General features: G+C 45.6%; 1 protein-coding gene across 4 annotated transcripts in view; it reads left to right on the top strand.

Annotated features, from left to right (window-relative positions):
- The window catches only part of TFCP2 (transcription factor CP2), a 284,340-nt gene that overhangs the window by 112,995 nt on the left and 149,671 nt on the right, over nucleotides 1-21,674 (top strand). For all 4 annotated transcript variants that reach the window (XM_082246598.1, XM_082246597.1, XM_082246600.1 and 1 more), the window contains exon 6: nucleotides 3,629-3,781. In XM_082246598.1, coding sequence (XP_082102724.1) covers nucleotides 3,629-3,781 — 153 coding nt within the window. The remainder of the gene's footprint in view (nucleotides 1-3,628; nucleotides 3,782-21,674) is intronic.

The following is a 21,674-nucleotide window of genomic DNA, read 5'->3' as shown; positions in this document are numbered from 1 at the left end:
ACTAGACATATGCCGGTTTTCGGTAATTCGATATATCGCGGTATTGCATAGCCACGGTATTGTTATTGTGGCATTTTTAAAATACCGAGTTTCTCTGTCAAGTCTGACTGACTTGTGAATTGATACATTTCAGTGAGCTGGATGACTCATTCACTCACACAGCTAATGCCTATCAGCAAAGTCTCCCAGTAACTATAAACAAAAATGATTACATTGTATTTTTTCCTTCCCTCTGCCAGGGAGAAAGGAAGTTTAGCCTCTTAAAGACTGGATCTTTTTCTGACACTTGTTGCTTGCAAGTTAAAATCAGTTTTTTTTTTTGCTAGAAAAGTACTTAGAACCCCCAAACATTTTATATATTTTTTTAGCAGAGACCCTACAGAAAAAAATGGCGATTGTTGTAATATTTTATGGCACACTGTATTTGCGCAGCAGTCTTTCAAACGCAATTAATAGACTTTAATGAATAAAAAAAAAAAAAAAAAAAAAAAAAAACGTAACAGTAAAGTTATCCCAATTTTTTTTTTTGTTACACAGAGAATCGTGAGAGAATCGTGATCTTTATTCCAAGCTAAAAAATCGTGATTCTCATTTTGGCCAGAATCGTGCAGCTCTAATATATATATATATATATATATATATATATATATATATATATATATATATATATATATATATACACACACACACACACACACACACACACACACACACACACACACACACACACACACACACACACACACACACACACACGCATAGCAGCCCACATTACATTATTATATAGCCATCAAGCAGTGTCTGGCCTACCTGGTGATGACTGGTCCTGGCGCTCTGATCCGATGGCCTGGTCTTTAAAGGGGCAAATCCTTGCAATCCAGAAGTGGTTAAACCTGCAGGAGGACCGGTGTTTTTATCTATTAATGACTTTACTATTGCTTTAGGCCTGGTTCACATGTATGCGGGTTGGCGGTTCACATGTATGCGGGTTGGCGGCCCACATTTGCACAGGCATAGCAGCCCATTGATGTGAATGGGCTTGAGCTGCTATGCCTGCGTTTTCAGCTGAAAAAAGGTGCATGCAGAATTTAAAAAAATGCAGTGGCCATGAAATCCATCCTTCTTTTGCACCATGCGACTTACCTGCCGTTGCTGCACACGCAAACTGTTTTTAAATGCCGTGCCCACGTATACAAAAAATGCAGAAAGCTTGCCAGAGCAGGAACTGCAGGTTAGTCGCATGGTGCAAAAGCAGGATGGATTTCAAGGCCACTGAATTTTAAAAAAAATGCTGCATGCACCTTTTTTCTGCGGAAAATGAGGGCATAGCAGCCCGTTCAAATCAATGGGCTGCTATGCCTGTGCAAATGTGGGCCGCCAACCCGCATACATGTGAACCGCCAACCCGCATACATGTGAACCGCCAACCCGCATACATGTGAACCGCCAACCCGCATACATGTGAACCGCCAACCCGCATACATGTGAACCGCCAACCCGCATACATGTGAACCGCCAACCCGCATACATGTGAACCACCAACCCGCATACATGCGAACCACCAACCCGCATACATGCGAACCAGGCCTAAAGCAATAGTAAAGTAATTTATAAACAACACCTCCTTCAGGTTTAACCACATCTTGACCACAAGGATTTGCCCTCTTAATGACCAGGCCATCGGATCGGAGCCGAGCGCCAGGACCAGTTATCACCAGTTAGGCCAGACACTGCTTGATGACCTATTTTAGGCCTGGTTCACAGAGTCTGTACTGACTGACTATATAATAATGTGCATAAGTGAACCAAAGCCCCTAAATTCAGCAATGAAATTGAAGTGAGGTGGAAATTTAATAATTTAAATTTAATAATAGAATACCGTGATAATACCGTATACCGTGGAAAAACCTTAATCAATTAATCGCAGCATGAAAATCTGATACCGTCACAAGCCTAGCTGGAACTATTGGCAGATGTCTCACAAAGGTGGTTCGTAAAAAAACGAAAGCTATCACTGCCTGTCATGGCGTTTATACAAGGACTGGACACATCTGAAACAAGTATTTACACCCCAGTTTGCCCAACTGTATCCAATGGATGACCACTTTTCCTTGGCAAGTACAGCCATGCAACGCGCCATTGCATCTGTACGGGATTTTCAAGCGTTGCTGTTCTGGACAAAGTGCATAGCAAGACAAACTGGGGTCAGGTTTTTCCACTATACAGTAGTTGAAGCTGCTTCCGGAAGCATTGCACTTCTGCCTGGATTGGTTAGGAAATTCTTTCCAACCCCTCTGCAAAAGGCTGCTGGAATTTATACCTTAGGGGGGCCAATGCCTTGGAAACATTTGTCCAAAATATTATGGGTGGAAAGAGAACTCTTACCTCCTGAAGAAGCAGCAGAAGCCTGCAGAACATAAGCAGACTTCATCTGGTACTAAGAAGGGTTCCTCTCAGTAATTTGGGAGTGTGGTTGCTAAGCAAAGCCAGAGACTTAAATTTTAAAAGAAATCCTGGAACCCCAAGCTCGATGAGATGGATTAAAAAAAAAAAAAAAAAAAAAAAAAAAAAAAAAACCTTCCCAATGCATGGTGCTCCCAATTCTGCAAGTGGGTGGATGTCTGGTGGATTCCAGAGATCTGATGTCTGGGTTCATATCCTTGTGTCAAGGGCAACAGACGTGGGTTACACATCTTGCTTCCTCCATGTTTTAGGCCATCAAATGCGTGTTCTGCACTCCACAAAAGTGCAGCCCTGTTTGCTGCATTAGACCTTTTGTGCTCTCGGGGATTATTCGCCCCTTTTCCAGAATCTTAAAGGTTTTACGGTTACTAATCCAACCTGTCCATGATGCTTAAGCCAAACAGTGATGTGGAGCCCATTCTTGATGTAAAGCACCTAAACAAGCTTCTGGATGTTTAAATGTGTAGTCAGGGAATTGTCTCTCCATGGGACATCCTCATTATTCTGGCTCCTCAGTGCTGCATTTTTTAATTTTGTCGCTCTGCCCTTTGGCTTGGCCATGGCACCACAAGTATTCACAAAGATGCTAGTCTCAGTGTGGGTTCCTGGTGGATTTTCTGTGTGGCCCTGTAAACTTTTGTTTCCTGTTGCCCACTGGTTATGGGATTGCTTTTGGATATCCCAGTGGTCTAATAAACTCTCCTGTGTGTGATGTATGATTAAGAAACAAAGTTTTGACTTACCCGTAACAACTTGTCTATCTTTCATGAAGTACATCATAAGACACTGATCCTTCCCCTCTTGTTTCATTCTGACATTGCTTACTGACAAACCTAGGGCAATGCTGGGAGTGGGAGGAGTTATGCAGGTATGAACCTGGCTTTGCTGTTTTGCCAGCATCCAAACTCCCCTTAAGGTGGAACATAACCTAATGGTCTAAGAATTCATCTCCCCGGTGTCCTGAGATGTACTGCAAGAATAACATTTTACAGATTAGCTAAAAATTGTGGAATTTGCAAACATTTTGGGTAGCTTGCATCATAAAGTGCCAATATATAATTATAGTTTTAATAAATACAGAGTTTAGTGAATGTGAACAAACCAATACTGCTTTTCTATTAGATCTATTCGATTTTCATTTATTTTACTTTTTCTTTTTATATAGGTACACTGTATTAGTACAGAGTTTACCATGAGGAAGCATGGAGGTGAGAAAGGTGTACCCTTCCGAATCCAAATAGATACCTTTAAAGAGAATGAAAATGGAGAGTACACAGAACACCTGCATTCAGCCAGCTGTCAGATTAAAGTCTTCAAGGTATGCCACTAAGCCAGCAGCTCTCTTAAAGTGAATGTAAACCTCACACATGAAATAAGAAAACACCCCTTGCTATAGTGTGTCCTTGTCACTCTCCAAAGCACTGAGTGCCATTTCTCTCTGCTCCCTGGTTCCTCTCAGCATGATTCGGTTCTGGACGAATACCAAGAGTTAAATGGTGATGGGGGAGAGAGCTGCAGCACGCTGTGCTTATTCTCTGTACTATTGCGGGGGGTTTCTTCTCTGTCATGGCTCAGATAGATGGAGCCCCTTGCTGATAAAGCTAAAGAGAAATACTTCTACCTATGTAGGAAGCTTTGTTTCATCTTTGTGTATCACCTAATGCCACTCACTTTACTGGGTAGATGTAAGGGTTTTTGACAAAGTCAAAGGTTTTGGCAACTTCAAAGACACATTGCAAGTTAGTAAAAAAAAAAATCATTAATGGAAATAAAAAATATTGCAAATAAGCATTTAAAACACTTGATTGTTCTGTACTTTTACCTGTAATTTAAAGCGGAGTTCCACCCAAAAGTGGAACTTCCGCTTTAAATAGTCCTATCCCCCTGACATGCCACATTTGGCATGTCATTTTTTTTGGGGGGGGGTACCTAGTTTTGACAGGTACCCGCTCCCACTTCCGCTCGGAGCGCCGCGGCGCCCTGAGCGGAAGTTCTCCTCTCTCCCTCCCTCCCTGCAATCTTCTGGGACACATCAGCGGTCCCAGAAGATTGCCGGCCAGTCGCGACGCATAGCGCAACTCGCGCATGCGCAGTGCGTACCCGGCTGTGAAGCTGCAAACTGTCACAGCCGGGTGCCCACATCAGTGATCCTGGCGCCGCAGAACAGATGGAGAAGACGGCGCATCGCTGGACCATGGGACAGGTGAGTGTGCGGTTAGGCTGGAACTCCGCCTTGGTGCCAAGGTCTTTTTAACATGTACCACAGTTAGTAACTTATCAGCTTAGTAATAATAGGTAGTTCAAATATCTGTTTAGCAATGTTCAAATATCTGTTTAGCAATGTTAGAAGTCCTTTACATTACATTTATTATTTTATATAGTTCTGGCCATTATTTGCAGTGCTTTACATTCTGTAAATTCACATCAGTCCCTCCTCCACAAAGCTTATAATCTAATGTTCCTAAAACACGTGCATACTTCCACACATACTAGTTTATTCATTAATATTTTTATTCCCATTTCTATAGCACTTTTCTCCCTTGAAAGTCGAAGCACAATCTGTTGTTGTGGCTCAGTATGAGGCAGCCATCTTGGGCGCGCTCAGTACAATATTATACTAGGGCTAATTTTAGACCTGAGCCATTCAACCTACCACATGGAGTGTGGGAGGAAACAGGAGTACCTGGAGGGATACTCTCATGTAGCACTGACCCCCGAAAGGGCTGCTGGTTAGATCTGGGCCTGCACTCTACCAATAAACCCCACTAACTTGGCTCAATCCCCTTGGCACAGCTGTGATGCAATGCAATACAATACAATGTAAGATTGTACAAAACACCTGTATTGTCACTTCCAGGATAATACAGCAGCACAATGGATTTCAATATAAACAATTAGAAAGAAACAGTATATATATATATATATATATATATATATAGAATATGTCTATACCTGGGAGCTCCCCTTACTTTATAAGCTATGTGTGAGATCTCACTTTTTTGGAGTACTTAGTCCTGGATCTTCTTTTCTTCGCTAGCTAAAGTGGCTCCTTGTGATTTGTAATCCACAGTTTTGGTGAATTAAATTGAAGTGAAAATGCTTCTGGTGTAGCTTTAACAATTATTTAAACATTTCTTGGTAGATAGGCCTTAAGCCTTCTCAGTATCAGTTGCTCTGCTCCTTCGTGGAACTATAATTTACATTGAGGCCTGTATATGAGTCTAACTGCATGTGAGATTTAACAAACCGTGGGCCGTGACCCGCTCACCCACTGGATAGAGGCTCTGCGTGGTGACTTTTGTCCAGTGACTGAAACTTGCTTCTCCATCAGCTGGACCAATCGCTCCGTTCAGCCCCACTGGGTGGATCCCGTCCTCCGATGCTCGGATGAGTGTCTATGGGTCTCTGCAATCTGGCCACCGTCTCCCCACAGGTCCTCTCAGGCAGGCCACATGATTCCAAGAGCCCTAAAATGGCTGCTCCGGCCCTTTTTATCCCCTACCCAGCATGCCCTGCACAAGAAGGTGTTCATGGGTAGGTCACCAAACCAACAATCACTTCCTGTCTCTTTCAGAAAAAAAAAACATAGCTGCATTACCAGTATTTGGTCACTAGATGGCTCCAACTACTCAAACATAGCAATGTCCATGGACGTTTCATTAAAGTATACAGACACACATCAATATAGGAGGATATCAGCGCTACACTCATAATTACAGAGGGACTATGTAAACTCCATGCAAATAGTGTTCTGACTGACACTCAAAGACCTTAGTGTTGCATAAAGTGCTAACCATTAAGCCTCTCTGTGGCTCTTTTAACCACTATGCAAAAGGAGCCAATTAACCTATCGACCTATTTTTGGAATATACTCTAAAAAATATGACCAGCCCTCTGACTTAGTATTCTGTTCCAATATGTCATAAAGTGCTCCAAAAATTTTAACTCCGACTGATATACATGTAAAGTGCTCAAAAGTCCAACATGCCAATATGCAATGATCTTATATGCTCAAAAAAGCAATGCATGCTGCATAAAATAGGTCCATACAAGGTGTCCCTCTTCTTTTGATTAAACAAACATGCCATTTCTTGGACACTGCTTATGTGCTTCTCCAAACTAAGAGCGATCACTCACCGGAATATTTTAACCCCTAATAATTAGGTCAAAATTGTGCTTTAACAGAACAGGTCTCTTTAAATTCCTCCTCTTAACACAAGAATTATGCATGATTGACCCCAAATAGCCTTGCGATACACCTTGGTTTGCTCATTATTGCATACCTTTTTAAGATCAGGTCATTAAAACGCATATAGAAATGGCACTTAATACCAGTGTGCACTCCAAAATGTGATTGTGACGTCAGACCGGAAGTTCTGTCCCTACGCGTTCCGTCTTGCACCAGACTTCCTCAGGAAGCTGACACCCTGGCTGGAAAGCTCCGCTATTGCTTTACTGATAACTCAGTGGGCTGATTTATTTATAATTGACTGATTTAAAACCACAAATAAACTATCTTTGATCTCCACAAGAACCCCTACCTAAGAGATACTAGCTGTAATAAAGATATAAAAATGGCCCTAATAATTAAATCGTCCTAAGGGACTTAGGCATCTAGCGTTCATGCCATGATTGGTACTCCCCTTAACCCTTTCGCTGCCAGGCCTTGCACTCCACTTTTAAACTCAGCTGGCCGGACCATTTTTGCAATTTTTCTATTACCTTTTTATTTTTCACTTGTAGCTTTCAGAGTTTGTAAAATACCCCCCAAACCATATTTCTCCATCAGTCCTTGACGGACGCAGTCCTCTGATGCATATCTGTAGGGTAATACCGCCCCCTATAGGAGTAGGACACGAAGCAGAAATTCTGGTTTTGTCTATGGGCAGTCCCTGGGGGTATACCCTCTCTTCCTGCATAGGATGTCTGTTTTAATCTGCCTAGTAAGGAGTAAGGACCTAGTTTCTTTATGGGATCTTTGGTCCTGGCATAGATGTTATTTATTTATTTTTTTAGCTAGCCTTTTTTTTTCTCAAACTTTTTTTTTTTCCTGTGAGATCCTCAAGCAATTATGCTGGGCTGGGTGACATTGGTTTTTCCCACCCCTCATGAAAATACTGCTTTGGGACATCCCAATGGTCTAAGAAGATATGAAGCTGCGTCTGTCAATGGACAATAGAGAACTGGATTTTGTAAAATCCTTTTCTTTATCGTTCATTGACTGACGCAGTTCTCTGATCCATCTCAGTAGTAGGGTAAGTAGGGTATACCGCCCCCTACAGGAGTAGGACACTAGGCAGGATAAAAAGTTCTGGCTACGCCTATGGGCAGTCCCAAAGGGTACACCCTCTCTTCCTGCATAGGATGTCAGTTTTAATCTGCTTAGTCAGGAGTAAGGACCTAGTTCCTTGCTGGGATCTTTGGTCCTGGCACAAAAGTATTTTTTAATGTAGATTTTTTTTTTTTTTTTTTTTTTTAGCTAGCCTTTTTGCGTGAATTTTTACTTTTAACTTTCCTGTCATTTTTTTCAAAGTTTGCTGGTGGGTTCTATTAGTGAAACATGGACCCCTCAGACCATGTGTCTCCACCTGACCCCCTCACGGAGGCCGTAGGGCCCTCCAGATCTCAACTGTCCACTGATGCAATTTCAGCGGTCCTGGAAGCATTTGTGTCCCGGTTGGAGGTAGCCTTTAGAAGGCGGGTTGTATAGAAGCGACCCCCCACCTACCTCTGCTTCCTCTGATGTCTTGGACTCTGAGTCTGACCCAGACTCACTGGACATGGGATGGTCTGCGAGTTAAACGTCTCACAAGGGCGCATTCGTCTCTGTTCCTGGTATGGTAAGTAATTGCCCCCCTCTTCCCCTGGAGGGTTGTGGGGTGGACATGGGCCCTTTCTTGGCACAGTGGGACCCCGGGGTTCCCCTCCAGCCCCTCTAGCATTTCAGTTGTCACTGTGGGTCTTTCGCCCCTCATCCCTGGGTGAGGTTATGAGCTGGTTTTGCCACATGCTCTTAAGGGGAGCTTGTTGGAGTTGCTGCTGGCCGGGTTTTTCCTGGCGTGCAATGGGGAGCGGAACAGGGTTCCTCGACACCCTGGGGGTTGGTGACTAGGACAAGTAGGTCCTCTGGGCTCCCTGCTGCAGTTCTTGGGCTCGGGAAGTGGATGGTTTAGCATCCGCACCTCACGCGGTCATTTCAGTTAAAAATTTAGGCCACGGCTTTGCAGCCTACTGGTCGGGAGCTATGTGGGGTGGCCACAGTGAGGGTGGCTCAAGCTACTACCCTCCATTTGGGCATCCGCCCTCCCCTCCGCTGCCCCTGGGTGGTCGCTCCGCTGGGGCCTCTTGCCCAAGTGGCTGGGCATCCACGAAAATTTAGGCCACTGCTTGTGGTCTAGGCCATGCGGCCGCTTCGGGCGCCTCCATTGGGGGGCGGCCCCAGTGAGGTTAGCTGAAGCCCCCACTCTTCTTTTGGGTATCTGCCTGTCTGGGATCTGTGCACTTGTGGCTGGGCCTCTACAAAAATTTAGGCCATGCGGCCAGCTTGGCGCCTCCCTTTTGAAAGGGTGGCTTTGTGGGGGCGGTTTAGGGTGGCTTTGTGGGGGCGGTTTATTTTTTTGATGGCAGCCTTTCCACCATTGTGTAGGGCACCTGCCCCTTTTTAGCACTGCCATCACTATCAGGGTACTCTGCCTCTGCATCATTGCGGGCTGCCCCATTTTAAGGGGGCTAATTCCGATTTATGTAGGCCTCTATTGAGGGGCTCGGAGGGCATCCTCCTTGTTGTTTTTTTTTTGTCTTGTTTTTTTTGCTGGGTCCAGTAGGTAGTCCAGTCGAGGGGCCCTTGGTCGGCGTCCCCTTTACGGGATCGCAGTCGGCGGCCCTCCCCTGATATGTTTTTTAGGTAAGCTTTGTACATAGCGCCTCCTGCCCTCCTACCTCATCGGTCTTCTCAGATCCTGAATGTGTTTTCGGCCGCCGTGGACGCGAGTCATTCTACTGGGTCTGCATCCATGCACCCTGAGTGCTCAGATAGTGAAGATGATTCCTTTGCTCCTCTAGCCGCACGTGAAAAGGCGCTGGTGGATGCACGGATTGGGTCAGTGTGTGAAACTTTAAAAATGGAGAATGCGGTTTGATGCTGCGTCGGAGGCACCGGTCCCTTTTGGCACCAACAGGCCTGCCAAAGCTGGAAGGGTGTTCCCCTTTTTTGCTTACTTTGACAACATTGTCAAAAAACAGTGGGGTTGTCCAACACGCAATCTTGTGGTCTCGAACCCACCTGTAGTGGACTTGCCGGATTCCAGGTAAAAAAAGCTACCCTAATTTCGGTTGAGGAATCCCCGGCCTTTAAAATCTGGCTGATGGGAGAACAGAGGCTCTGGCCCACCATATGTTCACTGTGGCTGGCTCAGCACTTAGGCCGGTGTTTACTATTGCCCCGGTGTCGCAAACTCTGACCGAGTGGGCTAAACTTTTACTCTGGGACCTGGAGGGGAAACGGGTTCCCCCTGCCTTTGCAGAGCTGGCGGATCAGTTGGTTTATTATTATTATTATTATTATTATTATTATTATTATTATTATTATTATTATTATTATACAGGATTTATATAGCGCCAACAGTTTGCGCAGTGCTTAACAAAATGAAGGCAGACATTAGATACAATACAATTTGGAACAAAAGGAATCGGATGGCCCTGCTCGTTAGAGCTTACAATCTAAAAGGGAAGATCAATTGATACAAAAGGCAATAGCTGTGGGGGATGGGCTGATGGAGCAAGTGAAACAGTGTTATTAGTTAGTAGCCGGGTAGGCTTCTTTAAAGAAAAGGGTTTTCAGGGATCGTCTAAAGATGGGTAGAGTAGGGGACAGTCGGACAGATTGGGGTAGAGGGTTCCAAAGAATGGGAGAAGCTCTGAAGAAATCCTGGAGGCGAGCATGGGAAGAGGTGACAAGGAAGCTAGAGAGCAGGAGGTATTGGGAGGACCGAAGAGAGCGGCTTGGTTGATATTTTGAGATCAGGTTAGTGATGTAGCTGGAGGCAGAGTTGTGGCTGGCTTTGTAAACTATTGTTAGCACTTTGAATTTTTTTTCGTTGGGTGAGTGGAAGCCAGTGAAGGGATTGGCAGAGAGGGGGGGAGGACACTGAACGGTTGGTAAGGAGAAGTCTTGCAGCAGCATTCATTATAGATTGAAGGGGGTATAATTTATGTAAGGGTAATCCAATGGCAAGAGATGACCAGGGCATGAATTAAAAGCTTGGTGGCGTCATTGGTTAAAAAGGGCCGTATTCTAGCGATGTTGCAGAGGTTAAGGCGGCATGATTTGCACAGGGATTGGATGTGAGCCTGAAAGGACAGTGCAGAGTCCAGGGTTACCCCTAGCACCCTGGCATGTGTGGAAGGACTGATGGTTGTTCCATTGATCTTGACAGAGAATTCAGGGGAAGGGGCACGTGAAGGAGGAAATATTATGAGCTTGGTTTTAGATAGATTCAGTTAGATCTCAGAAGTGGTGAGACATCCAGGCTGATATGTCTTAGTAGATCAGTGATGGGGGGAGCTGAGGGGTAGAGAGGTAGATTTGGGTGTCATCAGCATAGAAATGGTAGTGGAAGCCATGCGAGGCTATTAGCTGACCCAGGGAGGAGATGTAGATTGAGAATAGTAGCGGTCCAGGGACAGAACCTTGGGGGACCCCAACAGTAAGAGGAGTTGCAGGGGAGTAAGTGGAATTGTAAGTGACACTGAAGGTGCGGTGAGATGGGTAAGATTCGAACCAATGGAGAGCACAGCCACGGAGACCGAGCAAACTGAGTTTTTTGAGAAGGAGGGGGTGGTCAACAGTATCAAAAGTGATTGTAAAAAAGTGAATGTAAACCTCACACATGAAATAAGAAAACACCCCTTGCTATAGTGTGTCCTTGTCACTCTCCAAAGCACTGAGTGCCATTTCTCTCTGCTCCCTGGTTCCTCTCAGCATGATTCGGTTCTGGACGAATACCAAGAGTTAAATGGTGATGGGGGAGAGAGCTGCAGCACGCTGTGCTTATTCTCTGTACTATTGCGGGGGGTTTCTTCTCTGTCATGGCTCAGATAGATGGAGCCCCTTGCTGATAAAGCTAAAGAGAAATACTTCTACCTATGTAGGAAGCTTTGTTTCATCTTTGTGTATCACCTAATGCCACTCACTTTACTGGGTAGATGTAAGGGTTTTTGACAAAGTCAAAGGTTTTGGCAACTTCAAAGACACATTGCAAGTTAGTAAAAAAAAAAATCATTAATGGAAATAAAAAATATTGCAAATAAGCATTTAAAACACTTGATTGTTCTGTACTTTTACCTGTAATTTAAAGCGGAGTTCCACCCAAAAGTGGAACTTCCGCTTTAAATAGTCCTATCCCCCTGACATGCCACATTTGGCATGTCATTTTTTTTGGGGGGGGGTACCTAGTTTTGACAGGTACCCGCTCCCACTTCCGCTCGGAGCGCCGCGGCGCCCTGAGCGGAAGTTCTCCTCTCTCCCTCCCTCCCTGCAATCTTCTGGGACACATCAGCGGTCCCAGAAGATTGCCGGCCAGTCGCGACGCATAGCGCAACTCGCGCATGCGCAGTGCGTACCCGGCTGTGAAGCTGCAAACTGTCACAGCCGGGTGCCCACATCAGTGATCCTGGCGCCGCAGAACAGATGGAGAAGACGGCGCATCGCTGGACCATGGGACAGGTGAGTGTGCGGTTAGGCTGGAACTCCGCCTTGGTGCCAAGGTCTTTTTAACATGTACCACAGTTAGTAACTTATCAGCTTAGTAATAATAGGTAGTTCAAATATCTGTTTAGCAATGTTCAAATATCTGTTTAGCAATGTTAGAAGTCCTTTACATTACATTTATTATTTTATATAGTTCTGGCCATTATTTGCAGTGCTTTACATTCTGTAAATTCACATCAGTCCCTCCTCCACAAAGCTTATAATCTAATGTTCCTAAAACACGTGCATACTTCCACACATACTAGTTTATTCATTAATATTTTTATTCCCATTTCTATAGCACTTTTCTCCCTTGAAAGTCGAAGCACAATCTGTTGTTGTGGCTCAGTATGAGGCAGCCATCTTGGGCGCGCTCAGTACAATATTATACTAGGGCTAATTTTAGACCTGAGCCATTCAACCTACCACATGGAGTGTGGGAGGAAACAGGAGTACCTGGAGGGATACTCTCATGTAGCACTGACCCCCGAAAGGGCTGCTGGTTAGATCTGGGCCTGCACTCTACCAATAAACCCCACTAACTTGGCTCAATCCCCTTGGCACAGCTGTGATGCAATGCAATACAATACAATGTAAGATTGTACAAAACACCTGTATTGTCACTTCCAGGATAATACAGCAGCACAATGGATTTCAATATAAACAATTAGAAAGAAACAGTATATATATATATATATATATATATATATATAGAATATGTCTATACCTGGGAGCTCCCCTTACTTTATAAGCTATGTGTGAGATCTCACTTTTTTGGAGTACTTAGTCCTGGATCTTCTTTTCTTCGCTAGCTAAAGTGGCTCCTTGTGATTTGTAATCCACAGTTTTGGTGAATTAAATTGAAGTGAAAATGCTTCTGGTGTAGCTTTAACAATTATTTAAACATTTCTTGGTAGATAGGCCTTAAGCCTTCTCAGTATCAGTTGCTCTGCTCCTTCGTGGAACTATAATTTACATTGAGGCCTGTATATGAGTCTAACTGCATGTGAGATTTAACAAACCGTGGGCCGTGACCCGCTCACCCACTGGATAGAGGCTCTGCGTGGTGACTTTTGTCCAGTGACTGAAACTTGCTTCTCCATCAGCTGGACCAATCGCTCCGTTCAGCCCCACTGGGTGGATCCCGTCCTCCGATGCTCGGATGAGTGTCTATGGGTCTCTGCAATCTGGCCACCGTCTCCCCACAGGTCCTCTCAGGCAGGCCACATGATTCCAAGAGCCCTAAAATGGCTTCTCCGGCCCTTTTTATCCCCTACCCAGCATGCCCTGCACAAGAAGGTGTTCATGGGTAGGTCACCAAACCAACAATCACTTCCTGTCTCTTTCAGAAAAAAAAAACATAGCTGCATTACCAGTATTTGGTCACTAGATGGCTCCAACTACTCAAACATAGCAATGTCCATGGACGTTTCATTAAAGTATACAGACACACATCAATATAGGAGGATATCAGCGCTACACTCATAATTACAGAGGGACTATGTAAACTCCATGCAAATAGTGTTCTGACTGACACTCAAAGACCTTAGTGTTGCATAAAGTGCTAACCATTAAGCCTCTCTGTGGCTCTTTTAACCACTATGCAAAAGGAGCCAATTAACCTATCGACCTATTTTTGGAATATACTCTAAAAAATATGACCAGCCCTCTGACTTAGTATTCTGTTCCAATATGTCATAAAGTGCTCCAAAAATTTTAACTCCGACTGATATACATGTAAAGTGCTCAAAAGTCCAACATGCCAATATGCAATGATCTTATATGCTCAAAAAAGCAATGCATGCTGCATAAAATAGGTCCATACAAGGTGTCCCTCTTCTTTTGATTAAACAAACATGCCATTTCTTGGACACTGCTTATGTGCTTCTCCAAACTAAGAGCGATCACTCACCGGAATATTTTAACCCCTAATAATTAGGTCAAAATTGTGCTTTAACAGAACAGGTCTCTTTAAATTCCTCCTCTTAACACAAGAATTATGCATGATTGACCCCAAATAGCCTTGCGATACACCTTGGTTTGCTCATTATTGCATACCTTTTTAAGATCAGGTCATTAAAACGCATATAGAAATGGCACTTAATACCAGTGTGCACTCCAAAATGTGATTGTGACGTCAGACCGGAAGTTCTGTCCCTACGCGTTCCGTCTTGCACCAGACTTCCTCAGGAAGCTGACACCCTGGCTGGAAAGCTCCGCTATTGCTTTACTGATAACTCAGTGGGCTGATTTATTTATAATTGACTGATTTAAAACCACAAATAAACTATCTTTGATCTCCACAAGAACCCCTACCTAAGAGATACTAGCTGTAATAAAGATATAAAAATGGCCCTAATAATTAAATCGTCCTAAGGGACTTAGGCATCTAGCGTTCATGCCATGATTGGTACTCCCCTTAACCCTTTCGCTGCCAGGCCTTGCACTCCACTTTTAAACTCAGCTGGCCGGACCATTTTTGCAATTTTTCTATTACCTTTTTATTTTTCACTTGTAGCTTTCAGAGTTTGTAAAATACCCCCCAAACCATATTTCTCCATCAGTCCTTGACGGACGCAGTCCTCTGATGCATATCTGTAGGGTAATACCGCCCCCTATAGGAGTAGGACACGAAGCAGAAATTCTGGTTTTGTCTATGGGCAGTCCCTGGGGGTATACCCTCTCTTCCTGCATAGGATGTCTGTTTTAATCTGCCTAGTAAGGAGTAAGGACCTAGTTTCTTTATGGGATCTTTGGTCCTGGCATAGATGTTATTTATTTATTTTTTTAGCTAGCCTTTTTTTTTCTCAAACTTTTTTTTTTTCCTGTGAGATCCTCAAGCAATTATGCTGGGCTGGGTGACATTGGTTTTTCCCACCCCTCATGAAAATACTGCTTTGGGACATCCCAATGGTCTAAGAAGATATGAAGCTGCGTCTGTCAATGGTGTCCTCTGATGTCTTGGACTCTGAGTCTGACCCAGACTCACTGGACATGGGATGGTCTGCGAGTTAAACGTCTCACAAGGGCGCATTCGTCTCTGTTCCTGGTATGGTAAGTAATTGCCCCCCTCTTCCCCTGGAGGGTTGTGGGGTGGACATGGGCCCTTTCTTGGCACAGTGGGACCCCGGGGTTCCCCTCCAGCCCCTCTAGCATTTCAGTTGTCACTGTGGGTCTTTCGCCCCTCATCCCTGGGTGAGGTTATGAGCTGGTTTTGCCACATGCTCTTAAGGGGAGCTTGTTGGAGTTGCTGCTGGCCGGGTTTTTCCTGGCGTGCAATGGGGAGCGGAACAGGGTTCCTCGACACCCTGGGGGTTGGTGACTAGGACAAGTAGGTCCTCTGGGCTCCCTGCTGCAGTTCTTGGGCTCGGGAAGTGGATGGTTTAGCATCCGCACCTCACGCGGTCATTTCAGTTAAAAATTTAGGCCACGGCTTTGCAGCCTACTGGTCGGGAGCTATGTGGGGTGGCCACAGTGAGGGTGGCTCAAGCTACTACCCTCCATTTGGGCATCCGCCCTCCCCTCCGCTGCCCCTGGGTGGTCGCTCCGCTGGGGCCTCTTGCCCAAGTGGCTGGGCATCCACGAAAATTTAGGCCACTGCTTGTGGTCTAGGCCATGCGGCCGCTTCGGGCGCCTCCATTGGGGGGCGGCCCCAGTGAGGTTAGCTGAAGCCCCCACTCTTCTTTTGGGTATCTGCCTGTCTGGGATCTGTGCACTTGTGGCTGGGCCTCTACAAAAATTTAGGCCATGCGGCCAGCTTGGCGCCTCCCTTTTGAAAGGGTGGCTTTGTGGGGGCGGTTTAGGGTGGCTTTGTGGGGGCGGTTTATTTTTTTGATGGCAGCCTTTCCACCATTGTGTAGGGCACCTGCCCCTTTTTAGCACTGCCATCACTATCAGGGTACTCTGCCTCTGCATCATTGCGGGCTGCCCCATTTTAAGGGGGCTAATTCCGATTTATGTAGGCCTCTATTGAGGGGCTCGGAGGGCATCCTCCTTGTTGTTTTTTTTTTGTCTTGTTTTTTTTGCTGGGTCCAGTAGGTAGTCCAGTCGAGGGGCCCTTGGTCGGCGTCCCCTTTACGGGATCGCAGTCGGCGGCCCTCCCCTGATATGTTTTTTAGGTAAGCTTTGTACATAGCGCCTCCTGCCCTCCTACCTCATCGGTCTTCTCAGATCCTGAATGTGTTTTCGGCCGCCGTGGACGCGAGTCATTCTACTGGGTCTGCATCCATGCACCCTGAGTGCTCAGATAGTGAAGATGATTCCTTTGCTCCTCTAGCCGCACGTGAAAAGGCGCTGGTGGATGCACGGATTGGGTCAGTGTGTGAAACTTTAAAAATGGAGAATGCGGTTTGATGCTGCGTCGGAGGCACCGGTCCCTTTTGGCACCAACAGGCCTGCCAAAGCTGGAAGGGTGTTCCCCTTTTTTGCTTACTTTGACAACATTGTCAAAAAACAGTGGGGTTGTCCAACACGCAATCTTGTGGTCTCGAACCCACCTGTAGTGGACTTGCCGGATTCCAGGTAAAAAAAGCTACCCTAATTTCGGTTGAGGAATCCCCGGCCTTTAAAATCTGGCTGATGGGAGAACAGAGGCTCTGGCCCACCATATGTTCACTGTGGCTGGCTCAGCACTTAGGCCGGTGTTTACTATTGCCCCGGTGTCGCAAACTCTGACCGAGTGGGCTAAACTTTTACTCTGGGACCTGGAGGGGAAACGGGTTCCCCCTGCCTTTGCAGAGCTGGCGGATCAGTTGGTTTATTATTATTATTATTATTATTATTATTATTATTATTATTATTATTATTATTATTATACAGGATTTATATAGCGCCAACAGTTTGCGCAGTGCTTAACAAAATGAAGGCAGACATTAGATACAATACAATTTGGAACAAAAGGAATCGGATGGCCCTGCTCGTTAGAGCTTACAATCTAAAAGGGAAGATCAATTGATACAAAAGGCAATAGCTGTGGGGGATGGGCTGATGGAGCAAGTGAAACAGTGTTATTAGTTAGTAGCCGGGTAGGCTTCTTTAAAGAAAAGGGTTTTCAGGGATCGTCTAAAGATGGGTAGAGTAGGGGACAGTCGGACAGATTGGGGTAGAGGGTTCCAAAGAATGGGAGAAGCTCTGAAGAAATCCTGGAGGCGAGCATGGGAAGAGGTGACAAGGAAGCTAGAGAGCAGGAGGTATTGGGAGGACCGAAGAGAGCGGCTTGGTTGATATTTTGAGATCAGGTTAGTGATGTAGCTGGAGGCAGAGTTGTGGCTGGCTTTGTAAACTATTGTTAGCACTTTGAATTTTTTTTCGTTGGGTGAGTGGAAGCCAGTGAAGGGATTGGCAGAGAGGGGGGGAGGACACTGAACGGTTGGTAAGGAGAAGTCTTGCAGCAGCATTCATTATAGATTGAAGGGGGTATAATTTATGTAAGGGTAATCCAATGGCAAGAGATGACCAGGGCATGAATTAAAAGCTTGGTGGCGTCATTGGTTAAAAAGGGCCGTATTCTAGCGATGTTGCAGAGGTTAAGGCGGCATGATTTGCACAGGGATTGGATGTGAGCCTGAAAGGACAGTGCAGAGTCCAGGGTTACCCCTAGCACCCTGGCATGTGTGGAAGGACTGATGGTTGTTCCATTGATCTTGACAGAGAATTCAGGGGAAGGGGCACGTGAAGGAGGAAATATTATGAGCTTGGTTTTAGATAGATTCAGTTAGATCTCAGAAGTGGTGAGACATCCAGGCTGATATGTCTTAGTAGATCAGTGATGGGGGGAGCTGAGGGGTAGAGAGGTAGATTTGGGTGTCATCAGCATAGAAATGGTAGTGGAAGCCATGCGAGGCTATTAGCTGACCCAGGGAGGAGATGTAGATTGAGAATAGTAGCGGTCCAGGGACAGAACCTTGGGGGACCCCAACAGTAAGAGGAGTTGCAGGGGAGTAAGTGGAATTGTAAGTGACACTGAAGGTGCGGTGAGATGGGTAAGATTCGAACCAATGGAGAGCACAGCCACGGAGACCGAGCAAACTGAGTTTTTTGAGAAGGAGGGGGTGGTCAACAGTATCAAAGGCAGCAGAGAGGTCCAAGAGTAGAGTATTGAGTAGTGACTATTGGTTTTAGCTGTTAGTAAGTCATTTGTAAGTTTTAGGAGAGAAGTTTCTGTGGAGTTTTGCCGGTGAAATCCAGACTGAAGGGGATCAAGGAGGTTATTCTCAATGAGGTGCTTGCTCAGGTGGTTGTAGACTAAACATTCAAGGAGTTTGGAAGCAAAAGGGAGTAAGGAGATGGGTCTTAAGTTTTAAGATTGGTGGGGTCTAGTGAGGCTTTCTTTGGTATGGGAGTTACTAGCGCATGTTTTAGAGAGTTGGGGAAGATGCCAGTGGAGAGGGAGAGGTTGAAGATATGAGTTAAGTGTAGGATAGAGTCGGAGGTTGACCGTAGTATTTGAGAAGGAACAGGGTCCAGGGGGCAGGAAGTTAGGTGGGCATTAGAAAAAATTTTAGTCACTTCCTCTACAGTAGTTGGGTTAAACAAGGGAAGTATTGATTGTGCAGGAGGACAAGGTGTGTAAGGTGAGGGAGATATCTGTAGTGTAAAGATCTCTTCACGAATTGTATCAGTCTTATTTTTAAAGCAATTGTCAATCTCTTGGGCAGGGAGTAAGTTAGTGGGTGGAAGTAATGGAGGACAAAGAGTGTTGAAGGTTGAAAAGAGTTGACGGGGACTGTGTGAGAGGGTGTTAATGAGAGTGATAAAGTAGGTCTGTTTGGCAGTGTGGAGGCAGGAACTGTATTTTTGGAGGGCAGATTTATGTTGGCTGAAATTTTGCTGTGTCTTAGTCTTACGTCACAGACGCTCAAGAGCGTGACTTTTTGAGGCTTCTGGTATTTTCTGTCTGCCAGGGTTGTAGTGGTCGGGGCCAGTGAACTGTTGTAGACAGAAGTGGCCATGCTGGGGCAGGAAAGGGATGAGATTGTGTTGAAGAGACAATCTGTAGCAGAAAAAAAGTGAAGGGTTAAGATGGCAAAGGTTTCTACTGGTAATTGTTCGGTAGTTGGAAGGTAAGGAGGAGGACAAGGAGAGACTGAATCTAATGAGGTGGTGATCAGAGAGAGGGAATGGAATGTTGGAGAGGTTGCAAGGAGGGCATAGGTAGGAGAACATGAGGTCAAGGCTGTTGCCATTAGTATGTAGAAGCATGTCTCCATTGTTTTAGGTCAAAAGAGGAGGTTAAGCTCAAAAGTTTTTAAAGTAGGAGTGTCAAGATTAACAGGGATGTTGAAGTCTCCAAGAATGATTGTGGGAATTTCAGAAGAGAGAAAGTAGGGTAGCCAGTCCAGTCATCAAGGAAGCCTGATACCGGCCCAGGAGGCAATAGATCACAGCAATTCTCAACGAAACTGGAGAAAATAGACGAATACAGTGAGCTTCAAATGAGGAGAGAGATAGAGAAGGGGGTGGATGAAGCACCTGAAAAGTGCTTTGAGGGGAAAGCAGAATTCCAACCCCACCTCTTTCTGTCCATAAGGCCTGGGAGAGTGAGTCCACAGGAGGCCACCATGGGAGAGGGCAGCAGGAGAAAGTCAGATTCTTGAAGCCAGGTCTCAGTAATTGCCAGCAGGTTGAAGGAGTTTGTGATAAATAGGTCATGGACAGAGGTGAGTTTGTTGCAAACAGAGCGGGCATTCCAGAGGCGCAGGAGAAGGGGAGGTTGGCTCTAGGCAGAAGATGAATAGAAACCAGATTGTGTGTATTTTGGCTGGTGTCAGGAGATAGGGGGTGACGGGTATGTTTGCCAAAGGTAAATGATGGGTGCCCAGGATTTGGGGAAATATCTCCAGAGGTTAGGAGAAGCAGAAGGGTGAGGGAGGTGATATGGGAGTATGATTTATGAGGGGGGACACATCTCAGTGTCCTGGAGGTTTTATTGGTGTGTGGGTTCAGAATCTGCAGGAATTGAGGAGTGCAGTATAAAGGTGAGGATAGGAGTGAGGGTGATTATATACAAGCTGTGGGGCGGAGAAGAGGGGTAAAGGAGAGAGAGTTTTAGAAGAGAGGATGCAAACATGAGAAGGAGAATTGGGGATTGCATAATACAGGGTGGTGAGATTGAGAAGTAGACTGAATGTGAGATGGAAAAGTTGTATAGAGACTCAGCTCACCTGTAGTCTGTCTGTTGGCTTGCAGTTGTATGCTTTGTGCATTCGCTGAAGTGCTGAGCCAAAGTGTAATACTTAATCCAATATTAATACTTTATCCAAGATGGTAGTTGCCAATGCAATCCCTGCCTGTGCAACCTCTAGGAGCTACAGTTTATCTGTGAAGCCTCTTTGGATGTGGCTTCTTTTGATTTCTAGGATGTCTGTATCTGGCTGAAATGCTGGTCTGCGGACCAGACTTCTAAGAATGCCTTATCTGATCTTCCCCTTGTAGGGGATTGCTTGTTTGGAGCTTCCTTGGATGACATCATTAAGGGTCTCACAGGGGGGAAGAGTACTGTTCTTCCACAGCCTACCAAGGGCAAGGAGCCCTGTCGTAGACGCGGGGGCCATTCTTCTTGGCTCTTAAGAGGCCTTTTCGTCCCTCAGGGTCTCCAGTCAAGGGATCAAAGCCCTTCAGGACCTACACCGGAGGTTCCAAAGGGACCTGGTCTGGCAAGCCAAGAGCAGGCTCTTTCAGACCTGCGGACAAGGCTTCCTCTGCATAAAGGGGCACCCTCACCTGTATGTGGGGTGGAGGGATGTCTTTCCTGGTTTCCAAATCCGTGGACCTCCCTGGTACAGGACAAGTGGGTCCACTAAGTCATTCGGTCCAGCTACAAGATCGAGTTTCGGTCTTATCCTCCGGAAAACTTCTTCCCTTCCCTCTTTGGGGCAGTGCAAGACTTGTTACTTCAAGGGGTGATTGTTTTGGTTCCGACTTCGGAAAGTTTTTAGGGGTTTTTGCTCAAACTTCTTTACAGTTCCCAGGAAGGAGGGCAAGGTATGTCCAATTCTGGACCTCAAGGCGCTAAACTGTTTTGTGCTTGTTCAGAAGTTCCGAATGGAGTCTATTTGCACGGTAGTGGCGTCCCTACTTTAGTGGGATTTTCTTGCTTCTATCTACATCAAGGATGCCTATTTTCACATTCCAATATGTGCTGGTCACCAGCGCTTCCTCCACTTTGCCGTGGGCATGGAGTATTATCAGTTTGTGGCTTTACCCTTTTGGTCTCACCTCCGCTCCTCAGGTCTTCACAAGTTTTGGCCCCGGTGCTAGCATTGTTGCGTCAGCAGGGGATTGCGGTACTGGGGTATCTGGACGATCCTCTTCTGTGATCAGGGTCTTGGACTGCTCTAATGGACAGCTTGGAGATTACTCTGCGAGCTCTTGAGAGAGTTTGGTTGGATTCTGAACCTTCAGAAATCTGCTCTGGTTCTGTCCACAAAACTGGACTATCTGGGTCTGACTCTGGTTTCGACCT

This window comes from Pelophylax lessonae (assembly GCF_965119305.1).
Source record: "Pelophylax lessonae genome assembly, chromosome: 2".
In the NCBI taxonomy this organism is placed as follows: Eukaryota; Metazoa; Chordata; class Amphibia; order Anura; family Ranidae; genus Pelophylax; species Pelophylax lessonae.
The sequence above is the reverse complement of the archived record's forward strand: the minus strand, read 5'-3'. Positions and strand labels throughout refer to the sequence as shown.